At 36.9% G+C, this 22,095-nt stretch overlaps 2 protein-coding genes across 3 annotated transcripts in view; one reads left to right on the forward strand and one right to left on the reverse strand.

Moving 5' to 3' along the window:
• Positions 1–467: 467 nt before the first annotated feature.
• lipt1 (lipoyltransferase 1) lies at positions 468–1,751 on the reverse strand. The gene has a single exon (XM_052127492.1). The coding sequence runs from the start codon at positions 1,589–1,591 to the stop codon at positions 470–472; it is 1,122 nt and encodes a 373-aa protein (XP_051983452.1). The 5' UTR covers positions 1,592–1,751; the 3' UTR covers positions 468–469.
• Positions 1,752–5,020: 3,269 nt separating this feature from the next.
• Positions 5,021–22,095, forward strand: part of LOC127643970 (patatin-like phospholipase domain-containing protein 6) — a 46,181-nt gene continuing 29,106 nt past the window's right edge. For both annotated transcript variants that reach the window (XM_052126926.1, XM_052126927.1), the window contains exons 1-11: positions 5,021–5,075; positions 10,800–10,880; positions 15,151–15,210; positions 15,349–15,436; positions 15,607–15,781; positions 15,874–16,014; positions 16,770–16,929; positions 17,143–17,223; positions 20,867–20,995; positions 21,091–21,171; positions 21,366–21,495. In XM_052126926.1, coding sequence (XP_051982886.1) covers positions 10,836–10,880; positions 15,151–15,210; positions 15,349–15,436; positions 15,607–15,781; positions 15,874–16,014; positions 16,770–16,929; positions 17,143–17,223; positions 20,867–20,995; positions 21,091–21,171; positions 21,366–21,495 — 1,090 coding nt within the window. In that variant the 5' untranslated portion in view covers positions 5,021–5,075; positions 10,800–10,835. The remainder of the gene's footprint in view (positions 5,076–10,799; positions 10,881–15,150; positions 15,211–15,348; positions 15,437–15,606; positions 15,782–15,873; positions 16,015–16,769; positions 16,930–17,142; positions 17,224–20,866; positions 20,996–21,090; positions 21,172–21,365; positions 21,496–22,095) is intronic.

A 22,095-nucleotide genomic window follows, 5' to 3' on the forward strand; every position in this document is an offset into this window, starting at 1 on the left:
AAACTATTAATGGTTTCTATTACAAGCATATTTGTGCATTAAGTCTTTAATATTTATACGTTGGATGGTGTCGCCTAGGGTGCCAAAATGGAGTAGGACTGGCACTGTATATATATATATATATATATATATATATATATATATATATATATATATATATATCTGTGTGTGTGTGTGTGTGTGTGTGCATGTAAATTAAATATGCATCCATTTATATATATAAAAAAATAATTCTGATAACTCTATGATTCTGATATGCTTAAAAATATATTGTTCGATTGGCCTCAGCATAGTATTAGTATGAGGATTTGTGTGTTTGCTTCATATCACATGACCGTATTTGTGGGTAGAGTTTCAAGAGTTAATTAGGCCTCTTTGAAGTCCATTGTCATGTTTATGGAATATTTGTGTATCACAATATTCATAACAACCTAAGTAAAAGAAGTCTGATATCCTTTCAAGTTTTTATTCACATTACTGAAACCACACCTTCATACAAGCTATGGATTTTCATAGCAGCATCAACTGTCAGTGAATTAGTTCTCATGAAAGCCGCCACCAGCACTGCGGTTTCATTTGGACAGTATCTGCTTCCATTCAAAGTTGTTGTAAACTCATTCACTATCTCAGGTGGTAGCCAGTCTTTGGGAACGCCTATGGCACATCTTTCAATTGTGCCATTCTTAATGTCCATATCAAGCTCAACATTCACACCATCTAACACCAAAGATGCACAAACATGGAACTTTGGAGTCCGGCCATAAATCCAATCCCATGTCAGAAGATCTTGTGCCATCTTATGAATACCAGGCGTGAGAGTCTCTTGACTGGGGTCAACCATGAAGACTGGACTATTAAATCCAAATTCTTTATTATATTGGGAGGCAACCGCCTCCATGATATTGTTGGTGTCAAGAGTGGGGTCCTCATCCAAGAGGTTTTTGACAGGGGAAGGAACACTTGGGGTAGCATTGCTCTTGATAACATGAGAAGTGTTACTGTTCAAAACTGGTGACAATATTGAATGATTCACTGAACACAGCAATGTACAGTGATGATAAGCAGAGGTTCTGCCCAACTTTGCAGCAGTGCCTGAAATCTTGTAATGCCCATTTAGCAAAATGTCAAATCTGTCTGTAGCAGTGACATCTAGATTGGGCCTCAGTGTCTTTAACGCGCTGGTAACAACATTGAGATTCCTGTGACGGTCGTATTTCTTTTTGGAGGTGAAAAAGGTCATGTTGATGTTTCCCAAATCATGGAAAACCGTCCCGCCTCCGCTGCGGCGTCTGGCTAGAGGGATCCCCAGGCGCCGCATTAAGGGAAGGTTGCACTCCTGCCAGGGATTTTGATGTCTGCCGATGACAACCACTGGCGAATTTCTCCATAATAGCAATATACTTCTGTTCTGCAGATCAACGTGGTCGTGTATCCAGTCTTCTAAAGCCAGGTTCTCAAATATGCCAGTTGACGCGGATAGAAGGATGGTTCCAGGTTTTCCCATCTCGTCGAAAAACGTTGTTGTGAGGGTGCTTTTGAGGCGAACTGATCCATAGAGGACACATGCTCTGTTTGACAGTCTCAAAATCATTGCTGACTTCTAAACTCTCGAAAACGCCTGTAAGGACGAGTGATTTATTCAGAAAAATATGTATGACAGTGTCACGCAAATTCAAACTGAGGATTTGATATAACTGATTTGCGCAGTTTATGCACTACTTCCCTCCATGCCTGTCTGCAGAACACATGTACATCCGGGATCCCTACTCCTTGCGAAGCAAAATAAAAGTCCCATATTAAGCAAAATATTGACTCTTCATAAATATATATATATATATATATATATATATATATATATATATATATATATATATATATATATATATATATATATATATATATATATATATATATATATCAGCTCTGGAAAAAATAAGAGACCACTGAAAAATTACCAGTTTCTCAGGATTTAATATTTATAAGTACGTGTTTGAGTAAAATTTTATTTGTTTTTATTCTATAAAGTACTGACAAAACGTCTCCCTAATTCCAAATAAATGTATTGTCATTTAGAGCATTTATCTGCAGAAAATGACAACTGGTCAAAATAAAAAAAAAGATGCAGTGTTTTCAGACTTTGAAAAATGCAAAGAAAACAAGTTCATATTATATTAACTTAGGAAGAGTTCAGAAATCAATATTTGATGGAAAAACCCTGATTTTCAATCACAGCTTTCATATGTTGACATGCTCTTTACCAATATTTCACATTGCTGTTGGGTGACTTGATGCCACTCCTGGTACAAAAAATCAAGCAGCTCGGCTTTGTTTCATGGCTTGTGGTCATCCTTCTTCCGCTTGGTCACATTCCAGAGGTTTTCAGTGGGGTTCAGGTCTGGAGATTGGGCTGGCCATGACATGGTCTTGATCCGGTGGTCCTCCATCCACACCTTGATTGACCTGGCTGTGTGGCATGGAGCATTGTTCTGCTTTGGGGGAAAAAAAACAATCCTCAGAGTTGGGGAACATTGTCAGAGCAGAAGGAAGCAAGTTTTCTTCCAGGATAACCTTGTATGTGGCTTGATTCATGCGTCCTTCACAAAGACGAATCTGCCCAATTCCAGCCTGTCTGAAGGACCCCCAGATCATCACTGAACCTCCACCTGGTTGTCTAATGGTTAGACGGAGACCTGGAGAGGCCTTCAAGCCACAGTGTCTCGCACCCACTGTGAAATTTGGTGGAGGATCAGTGATGATAAATTCTCACTGTTTTCAAAGTATAGCCACAAAATAAAAAAAAATAAAAACATGTTAATATGATTTTAGTGTGATAAAATAAAAAGATTATGTTTAAAGATATATATCATTTTGCTGCCTTGACGATGTAATGTCATCAAACTATAAAATTACTGTAAAAATTACAGTAATTTTATATTAAGTGCTTTTTTTTTCCAATTATAAGCTTCACATTTCTGCATTTAAAACCTTCAAATTGGCCCCTTTCACATCCATTGTAACTGCCTCACTGTAACTTTGAATCTTGCTTTTTTAAAGAAAAGGACGGAGGAGTTTGTGGTGATCAACATTACACCACAAACGTTGTAGATTGAGCTTAACTTGTAAGGAACCCATTGCATTCCTTTAATATAGACTGAATTTATGGTGAGAAGTGATTTAATATTAAGAGAAGCTAATTTAAATATATCAGGGCCAGAGACAGGCAGACAGAAATTACCTTTATACATATATTGTACACTCACTAATTATAACATACACTCACTGAGCACTTTATAAAGAACACTATGGTCCTAATAAAGTTCCTGAAGTGGTCTTCTGCATGTTTCGAAGTGTTGTGCATTCTGAGATGCTATTCTGCTCACTACAATTGTACCGAGGGTTTATATGAGTTACCGTAGCCTGGTTGATCTCCGTTGACCTCTCTCACCAACAAGGTGTTTCCATCCACAGAACTGCCGCCCACTAAATGTTTTTTGTTTTTGGGACCATTCTGAGTAAATTCTAGAGACTGTTGTGCTTGAAAATCCCAGGAGATCAGCAGTTACAGAAATACTCAAACCAGCCCGTCTGGCACCAACTATCATACCATGGTCGAAATCACTGATTACATTTTTCCACCTTCTGATAGTTGATGTGAACATTAACTGAAGCTCCTGACCCGTATCTGTATAAATGTATGCATTGCACTGCTGCCACACAATTGGCTGATTAGATAATCACATTAATAAGCAGGTGTACATAATAAAGTGCTCAGTGAGTGTGTATTAATATTATAAGTAGTAACAGAAGTAATATTAGTAGAAGTAGTAGTATTTATATAAACAACCATTTTGTTATGAATCACATTTGAGCATCTATATTTGTGCACTAAGTAACTTTTTGCTATTGTCATCTTGGACTTACAGTGACACCTGGTTGTGCTGATGCAGCATCATTCAAAACCAAGAGTGAAACTGTCCAATAACAAGATGGTTACTGAGATTAAGCAAATAGTATTCAGCTGGTTATGTGATTCTAACATGGCAGCCCCAATGAGGGCACCCCTGCCCCATGTAGAATAAAAACAGCTTTAAAAAGGTTACTGATGAGACTACAGTCCTCATCTCATGTGAGCAGTCATGCGTTTATACATGTTTCAAAATTCCAATTAATTTCTTAAGGAGTCAATCTTTTTTTATTGGGGGAAAAAAATGACTGAGTGCACCTTGAAATCAATGACACTAAATTATGGCTTTTTCCTTTCTTCAGTCTAATTGAAAAATTTATTTGTGTGCTTTTTGTCAACAGTCTGAATATTTCAGGAGCACCAAAAAATTATATTAGAGAGTTGATACCTTCAGGTGCAATTTGACAGCTGTAATGTAATCAGTTAATTTCTCAGTGTCAAGTTAATGATTAAAATTAAGAATTAGATGAGGAACTACAAAATGCAGTCAACATGAAAGCATTTTGACATATAGTGCTCAGTTAAATTTTTAAGTTTACCTGTGTGCTGACTGCACTTCCTGGCATAGGTCAGGTAGTAATGACATTTAGATAAAGAGTTAAGAAATCACCATTGTAGTGAGCTGTTCAAATCTCATAAGGTGATTACTTAATTTTGAATACCCACTTTGACCTGAGGCTTTATTATCTCACACCATATGTTGAAATAGTATACTTGGAATTATCACTTTATTTGATTTAATCTTATTTGAATTTATTATCTGCTGTAGGCTCTTGAGTCACAGGGTGTTTTTTTTACTTGTACTGTAATGTAAAATAATCATCTTTTATTAAAAAAATCACCACTCATATTTTTTTACATTACCTTTATATTAAACTCATCATAACACATATTACGTAATCTTTTCTGGTTCACTTTACTTTTAACCAAACGTTTGTAAATAACAGTGGGGGAGGAACTCAGTGAGGGTCATTTTTCCTCAAATGTGATTGGCCAGATGGTCGTCTCTGATTGGGTACTGCACTCAGTGGGCGGAGTGTACGCATCGTTCTGAACGGATGTTTCCGGTATGTCCGTTGTTCGACAGATCAGGACGGATCCTCGCTTTCAGGTACGTTAACAAGCATACTACATAGTGTGCAGTATACAGTATGCTTATTGGCCATTAAGTTTATATGTCAGCACATTGTGTATTAAATTTTGATTTATTGTATTCGTGTTAATGGCGAAAGAGTTTCCCGCCTGAGGATGCTGTGTTGTTTATCTGACGAGGTCACGGCACAGCATCACTTTCAACAGCAGCACTTCACAACACTGCGTCTATTTAGAGAGAAAACATCAAGACATCACGGCTGATTATTTGGGGTTAATAGAGGGCGATTTCTTTAATGTGTGTTAACTTAAGTGTACTGTTATGTTTATTTGCTGTTGACATATTGTTTAACCCATGATCAGCTGGTCAGACATACGTATGATGCTGTTTCGTTATTCCAGCATCTGATATTATGTTCTGCATTCAATATTTAATATCATGTTACCTGGATTCCAGTGTGCTATAGCAGCATGTGGCTCACAGGCATGTTTTAGTTCTTGGCGCACATTAATCATCAGTGTAACAAAATGGACCACAATTTCACTGATCTGTGTGTACTTGACTGGCCTGATTTATTTGTAACCTGCTTGGGGAAAATAAGTTTAGACCAGCATGCTGACCCAAGCTGGTTTATACAGTATATAATGATTTGGGCTTGTTCCTCTACTATTCAGGCAGTCTCGGTCCGCTTGTTTTGTGCACACCAAGGTTTAGATGGCAATGTTCACACTTGTTCAAATGAACCACACTAACAGAGCAATCGCACCAGATTTAATTGAACCAAACCTGCCAAGTGTGAACAAACCCTAAGAATCCTGGTAGGAAAACCAGCATACCAGCATCCACAACACAACAGATGCTGGTGACCAGCAATGCTTGTCTTTTCAGCAGAGTAGTTGTAGTATGCAGCAATTGTTGCCATCAAAGTCATGCTTCAGTTCAGACTCAAGTGTTTTTCACTCTTAAGTTTTGTGTGCATTTAATCATTTAAATTAAGAAAAGATAATTGAGTGAGCGTGTGTGTGATAGGAAGTTAAAAAGAGGTGTTGTTCACACTTCTCGACCATGTCAAAGTCCTCTGCATTGCAGTTTTGTTGGTTCTCGAAGCCTTGAGTTTAATTTATGTTTGTCAGTTGTCTGTAAGTGTGTCCATTATTTCCAGTTCTCTCATGCTTAAAGGTTGCATACTAAGGGCATTGTTACCCAACGACAATGGCTATTAGGAGATGCCCATTAGTGAGTAAAGAATCCTGCCTGGCATTTCAGCTTTTCTCTTACCCTTTCTCATTATTCCCTTGTGATTTTCATTCGCTCTCTTGTTATTGAATGTCATAGTTAGAAGAACAGCAAGAGTTGTTCAATGCTATCTCTCCCTGTAATCAGTCTCAATGTGATACAATCACTCACTGGAACTATTGGTAGGCATCTTTCAGCTGTATAAGCAGTGAGCTAAGTCTCATGTCGCCAGTCATTAGCGGTGTATTTTATACACACTCTCAGATATGAAACGTAAATCCTTTATGTCTGCTGTGATCTTGGTAATCTAATCCTCTATCCACCCCCATTGATTTCAGGCAGTTGTTTGCCTCCAGACTTTGTGATGTCATCATTGGAAGGCTTTAGATGGCATCATACTCCGTTTATTTTAGTGTTGATGGGAGATGTCGGAGCAAGCGTGTTGTTTACCACTGGAGGTAAAAGGAATGGTTTGATGGGGAAATGTAAATGATGGAGGGGAGTATAACGTGTCTGATGTGTATTTAGGCCATATGGAAGTGTGTGGATGTGGGATATTGGGATTTGTTAGGGATAATGACATCACTGGGGGAGGGGCTACTGTTTGAGACTTCTGTTCATTGCTGATTGTCTGCTGATTGTCTTGTCTGACCTGTTTGTGAGCACTGTTTACATTAATAATATGAAAACATATTTACATATATTCTTTTTACTGTCACTTACAGTTTAGCTGATTTTAGTTGTAAATAGTTTGTGGAAGTCTATCCTACTGTTCTGCTATTTTTACCAATATAAACAGATAATAATTACATTGACATGAACATAAAAACCATGTCATGTCAACCACCTATTTTTTGCTTTTTCTACACACTCTCATACCCTTTTCTCCCCAGTTTGGAATGCCCTATTCCCACTACTTAGTAGGTCCTCGTGGTGGCATGGTTACTCACCTCAATCCGGGTGGTGGAGGACAAGTCTCAGTTGCCTCCACTTCTTAGACCGTCATCTTATAATATGGCTTGCTGTGCACGACACCACTGAGACTCCTTATGCGGAGGCTCATGCTACTCTCCGCGATCCACACACAAATTACCACGCGCCCCACTGAGAGTGAGAACCACTAATGAGGACCACGTGGAGGTTACCCCATGTGATTCTACCCTCCCTAGCAACCAGGATAGTTTTGTTTCTTAGGAAACCTGGCTGGAGTCACTCAGCACACCCTGGATTCAAGGGAAAAAAATATGTGTTGTTCAACTTTTTGACAGATGACTTTTGTGAAGGGCAACATCTCTGGCAAAGAACCTGCTTCAACTGTGCATACTCTGCCGGTTGGGTATTTCGTTGTCTGGGAAAATACATCATGTGTGTGGATAAATTTTGTTCCCTCCTTCACGATATACATATATATATATCTCAATATCCAATTACATCGGCAACCTTCGGGCTGAGGGATCAGTGAATATACTTTCTTTAGTAATTTTGCTATGAAATTGTAATTAATTTATTAAAAAAATTTAAAAACTTAAATAAAATAAATTTCTAAATTCAAATTGCACTCCAAACGAAACTAAAAATCGATTAAAATAATGAAGTGATCAAAACAATAATATAACCACCTTTCCAATTACCGTCAGGCAAGTATCCGTCTAAGCATGCAGGCAGAAGATTTCTTGCACAAATGAAGACATAAAACAACTATAAATGTAAAAATAATTATTATTATAATAATGATGATGATAATCACTGAAATATAAATCACGGTTCGAGTTGTACGTGTTTTAGTTTTTTTATGATTTATCACAGATGTACAGTCTGCAGACAATGAACTGCTCTGTGGAAATAAAGTGAACTCAAAGCACCTCCTGAGCTGAGATGTCTGAGGTCATTTGCAGGACTTGTAGATGATACTGTTTTTGCAAAAAAAAAGAAAGAGTGAGAACCTTTTAGATGCTTGTGTTCCACGAGACTGCACGGTTCCGTACAAACAGCGTGTCATACATGTGCATAGACAGCTTTTCTGTCATCTGTTCTTAATAATATAATAAAGTGTGTTTATTCTGTGTGTCTACAGGCAAATTATGTGTAATAGTAATTTGATAATAATAATAATAATAGCTTAATAATAATAATATAATTTAATACATGGGAAAACGAGCCAAATATCGTCATGACATGATCAAAGGCATCAGCTATTGACGATCACTCTGATCATCGTCGATCCCCGAGATCGAGACAGTCTCCTTGCTGGTTTTTCTGACACATTTATAATCATTACAGCTTTTGCAGATATCGCTTTGTTTGTGCGCTTGTAAAATGTATATTTTAAAGGCTCATTATTGCGGTTTAGTATTTCTCTGTAATGTAGAACAGTGTTAGCAATGTTACTTATAACATTCTTTCTCAGCCCTGGAACTCAAATCATTATTTGATGCCCTCAATATATATATACAGGTGAAACTCGAAAAATTAGAATATCGTGCAAAAGTTCATTAATTTCAGTAATTCAACTTAAAAGATGAAACTAATATATTATATAGACTCATTACAAGCTAAGTAAGATATTTCAAGCCTTTATTTGATATAATTTTGATGATTATGGCTTACAGCTTATGAAAACCCGAATAGAATAGAAAATAGAATATTACATGAAATCAATTAAAAAAAAGGATTTTAAATACAGAAATGTCGGCCCTCTGAAAAGTATAATCATGCATATGTACTCAGTACTTGGTTTGGGCCCCTTTTGCATTAATTACTGCCTCAATGCGGCGTGGCATGGATGCTATCAGCCTGTGGCACTGCTGAGGTGTTATGGAAGACCAAGATGCTTCAATAGCGGCCTTCAGCTCTTCTGCATTGTTTGATCTCATGTCTCTCATCTTTCTCTTGGCAATGCCCCATAGATTCTCTATGGGGTTCAGGTCATGCGAGTTTGCTGGCCAGTCAAGCACAGTAATACCATGGTCATTGAACCAGGTTTTGGTACTTTTGGCAGTGTGGGCAGGTGCCAAGTCCTGCTGGAAAATGAAGTCAACATCTCCATAAAGCTTGTCTGCTCAAGGAAGCATGAAGTGCTCTAAAATGTCCCGGTAGACGGCTGCGTTGACTCTGGACTTAATAAAGCACAGTGGACCAACACCAGCCGATGACATGGCTCCCCAAACCAACACAGACTGTGGAAACTTCACACTGGACTTCAAGCATCTTGGATTGTGTGCCTCTCCATTCTTCCTCCAGATTCTGGGACCTTGGTTTTCAAATGAGATGCAAAATTTGCTCTCATCAGAAAAGAGGACTTTGGACCACTGAGCAACAGACCAGTTCTTTTTTTCTTTAGCCCAGGTAAGATGTTTGACATTTGAAGCCCATGTCCAGGACCCGTCTGTGTGTGGTGGCTCTTGATGCAGTAACTCCAGCCTCAGTCCACTCCTTGTGAAGCTCCCCACACATTTGAATGGCCTTTTCCTGACAATCCTCTCCAGGCTACGGTCATCCCTGCTGCTTGTGCACCTTTTTCTTCCACACTTTTCCCTTCCACTTAACTTTCTATTAATGTGCTTTGTTACAGCACTTTGAGAACATCCAACTTCTTTTGCAATTACCTTTTGAGGCTTTCCCTCCTTGTGGAGGTTGTCAATGATGGTTTTCTGCACAACTGTCAGGTCAGCAGTCTTCCCCATGATTGTGAATTCAACTGAACCAGACTGAGAGACCATTTAAAGGCACAGGAACCCTTTGCAGGTGTTTAGCTGATTAAAGTGTGACACTTTGAGCCTACAATACTGAACCTTTTCACAATATTCACATTTTCTGAGATTCTGAATTTGGGGTTTTCATAAGCTGTAAGCCATAATCATCAAAATTATATCAAATAAAGGCTTGAAATATCTTACTTTGCTTGTAATGAGTCTATATAATATATTAGTTTCACCTTTTAAGTTGAATTACTGAAATTAATGAACTTTTGCACGATATTCTAATTTTTCGAGTTTCACCTGTATATATATATACTGTATATATTTAAGTAATTAAATTAATATCATAAAGTGTAACAACTAGTCGGCAAATAGCTTAAACTAACACCTACTAGTCGTCTATGAGAATCTTGGGTTGGGGGCCGCCCTAGTTTCCATTAAACCTGACAATTTCTTGCTTCTGTCACACACAACAGCTTCCTATCATGTTTATACATTCTACTGATTGGTTAGGTTTAGATAAGGGGTTTGGGTAAGGGCATAATATTAATAAGCATGTCCTGAACGCTTCGTGTCCAAAACTCATGTTTACAGCATTAGACATCCGGGCATTTGCACGTGATGAATTCGTAAAAATGTATACAAACAAACTTGTACAAAATCATACGAAATAGCCAACACGTAAAATAAGTTTGAGTTATTTTAACTAGCTTCTTTTCAGCCTGTAGCAATCCTAACTGACTCTGTGGGTGTGAGACACTGTTTTTTGCATGTTGCATGAAGCCTGTTGCCTTGCTGTGTATTGCAGTGACTGTTAGATGGCCCAGCTGTGCGCTGAGGTAGAATGGGACAGAGTACATCGGGCCCAGAGTCTGCAGAGCTTCTAGAGGTGAGCTTTACCAACCTGTTACCAAACACACACCCACTTACCCAAAACCCATAAGAGGAGTTTTTCCTAACTACTTTAAAGGTGAGTCATCTTGAGTGTAATGCAGAGGCTTGATTTCAAGTACACAGGGAGGGAAGAGGCTTGTCTTAGGCTGTTTTCACACTTTGTTTGATTGCTTGATCCGAATTTGAGTTTGATCCCACAACATCCCTTGCTTCTGCTTGTCTCATAAGATGCAAATAATGCAAGCTGCATGCTCAAGGCAATTTCTGTAGAGACAGGCAGCAATGACAAATGCATTATGATAGAAAAGGCAAATTATTTGACATCAATCGTGGCTCACAGTCTGGTTCTGGAAGTAAAAATCCAATAACTTTTTACCATAGTGGAATTGTTTATTTCTGATAACTTATAAACTTTTAAAGACAGACCTACCATGAGCTACGAGGTGATAATCAATGGTGTATTCTGTTGACGCCATCAGTCCGCATTGTTTAATAGCTGAATTTCTGGTTAAGAACTACACTAGCCATGATCCTGAGTGGGAAAATCCACCAATCATAGAATCACGAACCGACCACTACAATGATGCACGGTGAATGACACAACCGTGTCCCTACTGTGCTCCCTACACTTTCAAACTACTTAAATATTTAAATAAATCTGATTATTATGCAATATACTTTAAACAGATTGTTTTTATACTTCTAATCAACAACTTTCATTGAAGCTTTATATTTGTACAGTATGTTTAATTCGATTACATCAATCACAATCAGTCTTGTACCTTTTGTCTTCCTGTGAATAAAATTATTATTTTTTGCTTCAAATCAAAGTTTTTAAAGTTGTGATTCGCATCAGAGCTGGTTGGCGTAGTTCATGGCTTGAAATGGTGTTATGAAGTACTCTCGGAACCAAGATGGCTGAAAAAGTGGGCAGGCACTGATAATCATAACAGAATTCAAATAAATGTTACCTCGGGCCACAGTGTCATGCAGACTCGGATGTGGTTTGTTGGTGCTCACCCGATTTCAGAAAACAGTTTTCACATCAACCAAACAAACTGAACTCTGATGTCAGACGGACCCGTGTCCGTATCTAAAACTATAGTAAGTATAAAATGAGTAAAGGGCGCTTTTGCATACATCCCGTGTTTATGTCTTTATATTTATGCATGTATTTTGCTGCAAGTATATTCCAAACTAACTCTCGCACCCAGCTTCTTTATTTAATGCCTGGATAACACAAGGAACAGTAATATAAATACACGTGAAATAACATACATTAAGTAAAACAGGTGTATCATAAAATATGATGCATAACATTAAAAACAATATAAAAGAAGACACAGCCTCATTATCTTTTCTTGATTTAATTATTTCATAGTTGTAGAGAACCATAGGAGAGAAAAATAGCACCATTACAGGAACAATTAATTTATCTTTGCAATTTATCCCTAACAGGAGTGAGGTTCAGCAATTCATTTGTCTGCACTCGTGGTAAAGTATTGCATGTAAAGAGTCTTTGTTATATTTTAATATGAGCTTAGTCCAAACGAAGTGCTGAATCTCTGCTGTTTTTAATGCATGAATAAAATATCAGGCAAAGTTATATAAATATGAAATAATGTACATTAAGACAAAACACCAAATATATTATATAAAATGAGGTTTTAGCACACACACATATATATATATATATATATATTATAAAAAAGAAATAACATGTTTACAGCTTCTATATTATTTATTTACTGCATATTTGCATTGAATTCAGAGTTTTTGTGCATGAGACGAGTAAAAGATCCTTACACCGCTGTTTGCCAGTTGATTTGTGCCACCAACACGCTGGGATGTGCAGCAGCAGTGACTCTGGAAAATCTTCTAAAATCTGACTTATCTCATTGGTCAGGCAGTTTTCATCACTGTCTGAAGAAAATCTTTTGGACTGTTCTCCGAAAAAAAATAAAAATAGAAATGTTGCCGGAGGATTTGTCAGACCCAGTTTGAATAGAACCATGGGAATCCATTGTTCCTATTCAAAAGCTTGTTTAGAAAGAAAATTCTTGGTGTGAATAGGCCTTAATAAGCCTTCTTGTTCCAGCAAGAATTGCACACACCCATCACTCTGTTCAAAGATTGCCCAATATCACAAGGCCTTGTACTGAGAGATCAACAATTTCTCCGTCAAGTTATGACAATGTACAGACATTCCTTTAATACAAATGTATGTTACACTGAGTAAATGCTGCTCACTGATTAGTGTCTCTAGATAAGTCCAGTGATGCATGTTAACATCTCCCTGACTCACCAGAAACACTCAAGATAAAATCTACCAATTCTGTATTGAAGTAGTTCCTCATGTTGACAAAGGATCTAACACATATGTAAAAATATAGTTAGTTTTCATCATTGAACATAGGGATGCACCGATCCGATACCTGGATCGGTATTGGCTCTGATACTGAAGCTTTTCGATGGATCGGGTATCGGTCCGATGAGCCCAATCCAAATCTAATACTGTGTGTTAGTCATGGTCATTACTGTCAAGCTCCAAAATTGACATAAAAGAACCATAAAAACCCCATTAAAGCAGTTCATATGACTCGTGCATTTTATTCAAAGCCACTTGAAGACATGCGATAGCTCTGAAAAATTGTGGCGCAGAGATTAATAGGGTTTATCATATGCCATCTTTCTTCATTTCCTTCCCTCTTTCTTTATCTCTCTCATCATGAACCAGACACTATATCTGTCTTTTTGCATATATATATATATATATATATATATATATATATATATATATATATATATATATGTATGTATGTATATGTATACTGGTGGCCAAAAGTCTGGAATAATGTACAGATTTTGCTCTTATGGAAAGAAATTGGTACTTTTATTCAATAGAGTGGCATTCAACTGATCTTAATGTATAGTCAGGACATTAATAATGTGAAAAATTACTATTACAATTTGAAAACATTTATTAGAACTTCTAAAACAACTTCAAATCCTCCATGTGCAGCAATGACAGCTTTGCAGATCCTTGGCATTCTAGCAGTCAGTTTGTCCAGATACTCAGATGACATTTCACCCCACACTTCCTGTTGCACTTGCCATAGATGTGTCTTGTCGGGCACTTCTCACGCACTTTACAGTCTAGCTGATCCCACAAAAGCTCAATGGGGTTAAGATCCATAACACTCTTTTCCAATTATCTGTTGTCCAGTGTCTGTGTTTCTTTGTCCACTCAAACCTTTTCTTTTTGATTTTCTGTTTCAAAAGTGGCTTTTTCTTTGCAATTCTTCTAATAAGGCCTGCACCCCTGAGTCTTCTCTTTACTGTTGTACATGAAACTGGTGTTGAGTGGGTAGATTTCAATGAAGTTGTCAGCTGAGGACATGTGATGCATCTATTTCTCAAACTAGAGACTCTGATGTACTTATCCTCTTGTTTAGTTGTACATCTGGCCTTCCACATCTCTTTCTGTCCTTGTTGGAGCCAGTTGTCCTTTGTCTTTGAAGACTTTAGTGTACACCTTTACATGAAATCTTCAGTTTTTGGTCATTTCAAGCATTGTATAGCCTTCATTCCTCAAAACAATGATTGACTGACTTGTTTCTAGAGAAAGCAGTTTATTTTTTGCCATATTTGACCTTATGACATGCCAGTCTATTGCATACTGTGACAACTCAAAAACAAACACAAAGACAATATTAAGCTTCATTTAATGAACCAAATAGCTTTCAACTGTGTTTGATATAATGGCAAGAAATTTTCTTTTACCAAATTAGCAATTTAGCATGATTCAAAAATAATTTTGATCAAATAGTGAGGATATTTTTTACATCAGTAATGTCCTGACTATACTTTGTGATCTGTTGAATGCCACATTTTTTAATTAAAGTACCAATTTCCTTCCAAAACAACAAAATCTCTACATTATTCCAAACTTTTAGCTGCCAATATATATATTTTTGACCTCAGTGCTGTCTTTCAGCTCAGCAAAAACAGGTTGTACTGTCAGAAATTAGTTATATGAAGAAGCAGTATTTGCCCCCTTGAATTGATTTTCAGGGGTATTTTTACCTTTCATCCATAAATGTCAATAATTCTATTGAATTGATTAATTGAAATGGTCTCTTCAGGTTTTGTAGTGTTGTAAATGATGGGTAACAGTGTAAAAAAAAATTGAAATTCACTATGGGGACCCCCACATTTTTGTCACATTCTGCGACATGGATTATATTAATATCTATTGTGTTTAGCAACAGGAGGGATTTGGAACCATTAAGTCTTTAGTGGAGGATCAGTTACAGACAAGCATGGTAAGTAAATACACAAGAATATACATACACTGTTACAGAGAATCAGTTTATTTTCCATTAAGCTTGAGTTTGCCTTTTGAATGGCACTCAAGTGTTCTCTAGATTATTCTATTTCTCTGTCTATCATTTTCTCTTCAGGTGGTGGGAATCGTGATCGGCGCTGGCGTCACCATCGTTCTCATCGCTGTCCTCATATTTTTTGTCCTCCGCAGGATCAAGCTCCGCCGTAAGTGTTCCTAATACTAATTCATGCTATTTAATTTAAATATCGTTCATTTCCTGTTTTTTCTTTTGATCTTTTTCTTCTTGGTTGTTTAGTGTAAAACTATCAAGTCATCTAGATTTGTAATAATTTAATTTGATGAATATGTCTGTAATTGTTGTATCTCCTCTCAGAACTTGAGGCTCAGGAAGCACCGAAGTATCGTTTTCGTAAAAGAGACAAAGTCTTGTTTTATGGGAGAAAGATTATGAGGAAAGTGTCTGAGTCAACCTCCTCTCTTGTGGGCTCCACCTCCTCCTCCAGACCCCGGCTCAAAAAGAAACAAAAGATGCTGAACATTGCCAAAAAGTATCTTGCATTTGTTAAATTATTTGGTCATTTTTATTGGCCCAGAGGATTCCCTAAGTCACATTTCATGACTCTCTCTGTCTCCGTCTCAGGATCCTGCGCTTTAAGAAGGAAGTGCCCACTTTGCAGATGAAGGAGCCTCCTCCCTCAGTGCTGGAGGCAGATCTCACAGAGTTTGACGTGGCCAATTCTCACCTGCCATCTGAAGTGCTCTATATGCTCAAGAATGTCCGGTACGCTCCCAGTGTGTGTGTTCATTGTTTTACATGTGAAATGTAAGGTATAATGTACAGTCATTCGGTAACTAAATATATCACAGAATGAAGCCAGACTACCCTAATCAGGATAAATAAACAAGATGATTTTGTATTACCCCAAAGGGCCTTAATTTTCTGAAAATGTCTGTATGACTTTTCATTATCCTGCTTTTTACACTGATACTTTACTTACCACGTAAATAAATAAATGGTTATTATTGATTTGAGTGGAAGTTAATTCTGTTAAAAGGTTACACTGTATACTGGTATTAATGAAATATTGCAAAACCAAACATTTGAAAACGGTACGATTAAATCTTGTTGCTGATTTCGGTACCATACTCCATTATAGTGATATTAGCAAAATTTTACGGGATGTGACATTTTTGAGAAAACGATTACAATTTGACAATTAATCAGATTTTACCAGGGTACCGGGGCTGGTATCGTATCAAAGCCAAAATTTTAGTATCGGAGCACCTCTATTCTGTTATGTGAGAAGACATGGAATGAGCACTGCTAGGGAATTTGGTTGTTTGGGACAACAGTCAATTCTAAAGATTATTTGACCACAGAATGCAGAGATTGACCAAATAGAAGCAACTATTCCTTAGAGCAGTGCAATATGATGAAAAAAATTTATTTACTTTAATAGTTATTACAAGTCTCTTATGCAGTTATTAACTACAGTACATTTGTGTGGCATTGTTTTTTCTGTCTCTCTCTTTTAGTGTGTTGGGTCACTTTGAGAAGCCATTGTTTCTGGAGCTGTGTAAGCACATGGTGTTTCTACAGTTCCAGCAAGGTGAATATGTCTTCAGACCCGGTCAGCCTGACAGCAGTATTTATGTGGTACAGGATGGCAAGCTGGAGTTATGTCTTACTGGACAGGTGTGTATGTGTGTAAATGCATTGTTGTGCCACAATTAATATAAAGCAGTTTTCTGTGTACAATAATATGTGCTTGTTTGATTGTGACTCACCTCTCTCTCTCTCTCTCTCTCTCTCTCTCTCTCTCTCTATATATATATATATATATATATATATCTCTCTCTGTCTCTCTCTATATCTCTCTCTATATCTCTCTTTCATTTGGTGGCTCAGGATGGGAAGGATGGAGTGGTCAAAGAGGTTTTCCCTGGAGACAGTGTTCACAGTCTGCTAAGCATCCTTGATGTCATCACAGTGAGTCACACCCACAATTCCACTTTCTCTGCCATTTCAATGCAGGCAAGAGCTTGTATTATTATATAACACATTACCAGGGTTGGGGAGTAACGGAATACATGTAACGGGATTATGTATTTAAAATATGTAAGAGCGTTCCAAAGAGCATTTGAACAGCGGTGAAAAACTTTCTTTAGATATGTGACATTCATACGAGGAGACAGAGAATTAATTTTGAAGAAAGTTTGGAGCAGCAGAAATAGAAATATACCTTGTGTAAATTGTCATGTGAACATTTAGCTTTATGCTAAGCTTAAATGCTATTTCTAGCCGTTTTACTTGCACCTTTTACCAGGCACAATCATATTTTTTCTATCAAGGAAATCCACATTAGATTAGATTTATTCCTCTCCAGTGAGACTTTTGATATTAAAGCAACAATCTTATTCTTGATGATAATTGTTGTAATGTTTTTCTGTAAAGAAATATCTAAAAATCCTTAAAACAAGATCAATCTTTTTTTAGAAGCTACACTGCATAATATATTTAGGCCTTTTTCAGAGAATGTATTTTTAATATAAGTGTATTTTGTCTTACTGTACTGGCAGATCTTTTCACTTGTTAATAACTTGTTTATAGTCAAAACAAGTGGGAAAAAAATCTGCCAGTGCTTGAAGTAATCCAAAGTATTTATATTGCATTACTGACTTTGAGTAATCTAATGGAATACATAAAAAATTACATTTTAAAGCATGTATTCTGTAATCTGTAGTGGATGACATTTTAAAAGCAACCCTCCCAACCCTGCACATTACACAACCTCTGATTGTCTTTTTCTTCACTCATCTATGTTGTTCGTGAAAATGGTCCTGACCACAAGGTCAAACTGCTGTCATTTAAGACAAGTAGTAGATATTAAATACTTCTGGTAAGTTGATATGTCATGTGGTGTGAATTTAATTAAAAAAATTTATTGTCACACCAAATGACATTTTAAAATGAACTAAAAGACAACAGATGTTTTGACATAAAAAATCTTATGGATATTAGGGTTGTCAAAAGGACTGAGAAACTAAATTCAAATTTTTATCTGAAATATTACCAAATTCGATTATATTCTAATTTTAAAGAAATGTTTTTCAGGCAGGAGGAAAAATCTTCAAGACATCTGATTTTTAAATCGACATTGTCTTTTACGTTCACAGGTTTAATAAATGAAATATAATATAATCCAATTTTTATTTTTATTTATTTTAGAAAGTGGAAGAAAGAAAAGCATGATAAATGCCCACATATAATTACAATAAAATATGTATATACACATACTAAACATCCAAATAACAAGAAAAGAAAAAGAAAACACTTTAAAGCCTGTCTCCTTAAAGTAATCTAAAAATGAGCTCCAAGATTTTATTAAGAGATCGGGTTTCATTCTGACTCCAAATTTAATCTTCTCAAGTTTGAGGGCAAAAAGTAGGTCAAAACCCCTCTGTCGATAGGATGGTGGAGATGGCAGCTTCCAATTCATTAGTATAAGTCGTCTAGCCAACAATGTGCAAAGTGGAATATTATCAATCTCTAAAGTTGTCAGTTTAACATTTTCTGGAAGAACCCCAAATAATGCTGTCAAAGGGTTGGGGTCTATTACTGTGTAAAAATGTCTGAGAAACAACTAAAACTTCTCCCCCAAAACCTTAATAACTTAGAACAGGACCAAAAAGAATGAAACAGAGAGGCTGGTTTCACAATACAGCGTGGACAGGTGGGGTCCAAATCAGGAAATATCTTGTGGAGTTGCACCCTAGACCAATTAATATGATGTACTACCTTAAATTGAATAAGCCTATGCCTAGAGCTAATTGAAGAAGAATGTATCCTTTTTAAGACAGTATCCTAAGTTTAATTTTCTAACATAATACTAACATAATACTCAAATCCTCCTCCCAGAGAGATTTTAATGACCTATTAGATGGGGTTTGTTTGTCATTAATTATATTATAAATCTTTGAAATGTTACCCCATATATGCTGATTTAAAATACACTCCAGGACACCACTAGGAGAGGCAGAGGGGAACTCCGGGAGATGTTTACGGGCAAAGCTCAGAGTTTGAAAATACCGGAATAAATGTGAATTAGACAAAGAAAATTTTTCTTTAAGTTGGTTAAACGAAGCAAAATTATTGTCTAAAAATGGTTGATCAATCGTAATTAGACCTTGTGACTTCCAAATATTGAAAGCCCCATCAAAAAGAGAGGGTGGAAAGGAAACATTATTGGCACTGGGTGCAGCTGAAGAAAGACACTTAAGTCCAAATCCTCAGAGAATGTTTAACAATTGGTTTCTTAATCAAATTACGATGAGTAGGAGGGATCGGAGAATAGAGCATAGATGTTAATGTGACTTGGGTACAACATACCGCCTTTATTTGCACCCAGAGATGTTTACACAATTGCAATGTTGTACGTTGTACTCAGTACAATACGTTTCTAAAGTTGGCTGCCCAGTAGTAAGTTTGAAAGTTAGGTAAAGCCAAACCTCCCACCTCCTTTGGGTTAACAAGATGAGTTTGTTATTCCAAATAAATGAAGAGAGAGTTTTTTCCAGACAGAAGAATAATTACTTAGGAATAAATATGGGTAAACATTGAATTAAATATAAAAATTTGGGAAGAATTTTCATTTTAACTGCATTTACCCTTCCCATCAATGAGAGAGGAAGGGGTTTCCATGAAAAAAAACAAAGATTTTGTGAGATCAAATTAAGGGCTAAAATTGGCTTTAAATAAGCATGTCTACGTATCACTTGGACACCCAGGTACCTAAATTGGTTATTAACAACTCTGAAGATGAGATACTTAATGCAGCAGAATTCAATAAAAAAATTGAAATCCAAACCTCTCCAAAACATTTATAAGATAGTCCCACTCAATTCGGTCAAATGCTTTCTCAGCGTCTAGTGAGACCACAACTTCCGCATTATTGGAATGAGTTGAATATAAAACATTAAAAAGATGCCTAATATTAAAAAAAGAGTGTCTGTCTCGAACAAAACCAGTTTGATCAGGTGAAATTACTCTATGCAAGTTATTTCAAGCTGCATAGATAATATTTTAGCTAGTATCTTGTAGTCACAATTTAAAAGCGATATGGGACGATAAGAACTGCAGTCAGGGGGGGTTATCTTTCTTGAGAATTAATAAGATAGTAGCTCGATAAAAGGTTGGGAGTAATTTAGAATTTTGGTGGCTCTCTAAAAAAAACAAAAGTAATAATGGGCATAATAATTTAGAAAATGCTTTATAACAATCGGACGGGAAACCATCAGGACCTGGGGCCTTGCCTGTTTTCAAGGAAGCAATTGCATCAACTATTTCTTCAATTTGTATATCCTCATCCATATACCTACAAATAATCTCTGCCAGTGCTTCCCTGTCAGAGACTTCTAAAATCTGTGATTAATTGCGATTAACTACAAAAAATTATACAATTAATTGCCATAAAATTTGTAATCGACTGACAGCACTAATGGACATGTTATGTGTCAACAACTCATAAATCCCACTTTATATTGGAAAATCCCCATAGGAAATGACATGCTATGGATATTATGTAGAATTCAGTAATTAAAGTTGTTTGAATGTGTGTATTTGTTTATTTCAGGGTCACCAGCGACCATATAAGACCGTGTCAGCGAGAGCAGCAGAAGTGTCCACTGTCCTCAGACTGCCTGTGGATGCCTTCCTGTCCATCTTTGAGAAATACCCTGAAAGCCTTGTGCGAGTTGTGCAGGTCTGGATTCATACAGGGATTCAAACGGTGTGTTTATAAGGACACTTTATGTGCTGAATAAGTGATGTCCTGTGTCCTGTTTTGTCCATCTGTAGATCATCATGGTGCGTCTTCAGAGAGTGACAGTTCTGGCCCTGCACAACTACCTGGGGCTCACCAATGAACTCTTCAGCCATGTGAGTATACATATACACACACACACACACACACACACATGCACTTGCACACACTTTGTTTCTTATTACTCATTATATTGTGAATGATTAATAAATCGTGCGTAGTAGAAAGTGAGTAGCAAATTTTAAGAGGCTTCATATTATCTGCTTTATGTCTCTGTACTCTTTATATCTGTCTTTTTTTTTTTTTTCAGGACATGCAGCCTCGTTCCTCTCCTGTCTCTCCTCATCCAACACGTTCTAGCCCCGTACGACACAGCAAACGGTTCGGCAGCCTCACTGTCCCTGACAAACACCGTGAGGCTGCAGTCCGAGATGCTACATGTTAGAAACCACAATATATACTTCTTATAGATGTTTTGTAAGGCCTTGTATATATGTATGTATGTGTGTATGTATGAATGTGTGTGTATATATATATATATATATACACACCGATCAGCCACAACATTAAAACCACCTGCCTAAGATTGTTTAGGTCCCCCTCGTGCCACCAAAACTGCATTCTGAGATGCTGTTCTTCTCACCACAATTTTACATAATGGTTATCTGAGTTACAATAGACTTTGTCAGTTTGACCCTGTCTTGCCATTCTCTGTTGACCACTCTCATTAACAAGGTGTTTCTGTCTGCAGAACTGCCTCTCACTGGATGTTTTTTGTTTTTTGCACCATTCAGAGTAAATACAAGAGACTGTTGTGAGTGAAAATCCCAGGAGATCAGCCATTACAGAAATACTCAAACCAGCTCGTCTGGCACCAACAATCATGCCACATTCCAAATCAATGAGATCACATTTCTCCCCATTCTGATGGTTGATGTGAACATTAACTGAAGCTTCTGACCTGTATCTGAATAATTTTATGCACTGCTGCCACACGATTGGCTGATTAGATAATCACATGGAGGATTGTTGGTGTTAGA

This window comes from Xyrauchen texanus, chromosome 5, assembly GCF_025860055.1.
Source record: "Xyrauchen texanus isolate HMW12.3.18 chromosome 5, RBS_HiC_50CHRs, whole genome shotgun sequence".
NCBI lineage: Eukaryota > Metazoa > Chordata > Actinopteri > Cypriniformes > Catostomidae > Xyrauchen > Xyrauchen texanus.

What these genes read in the sequence shown, in the direction of transcription:
- lipt1 (XM_052127492.1), bottom strand. Translation starts at nt 1,591, where the DNA reads ATGATTTTGAGACTGTCAAACAGAGCATGTGTCCTCTATGGATCAGTT.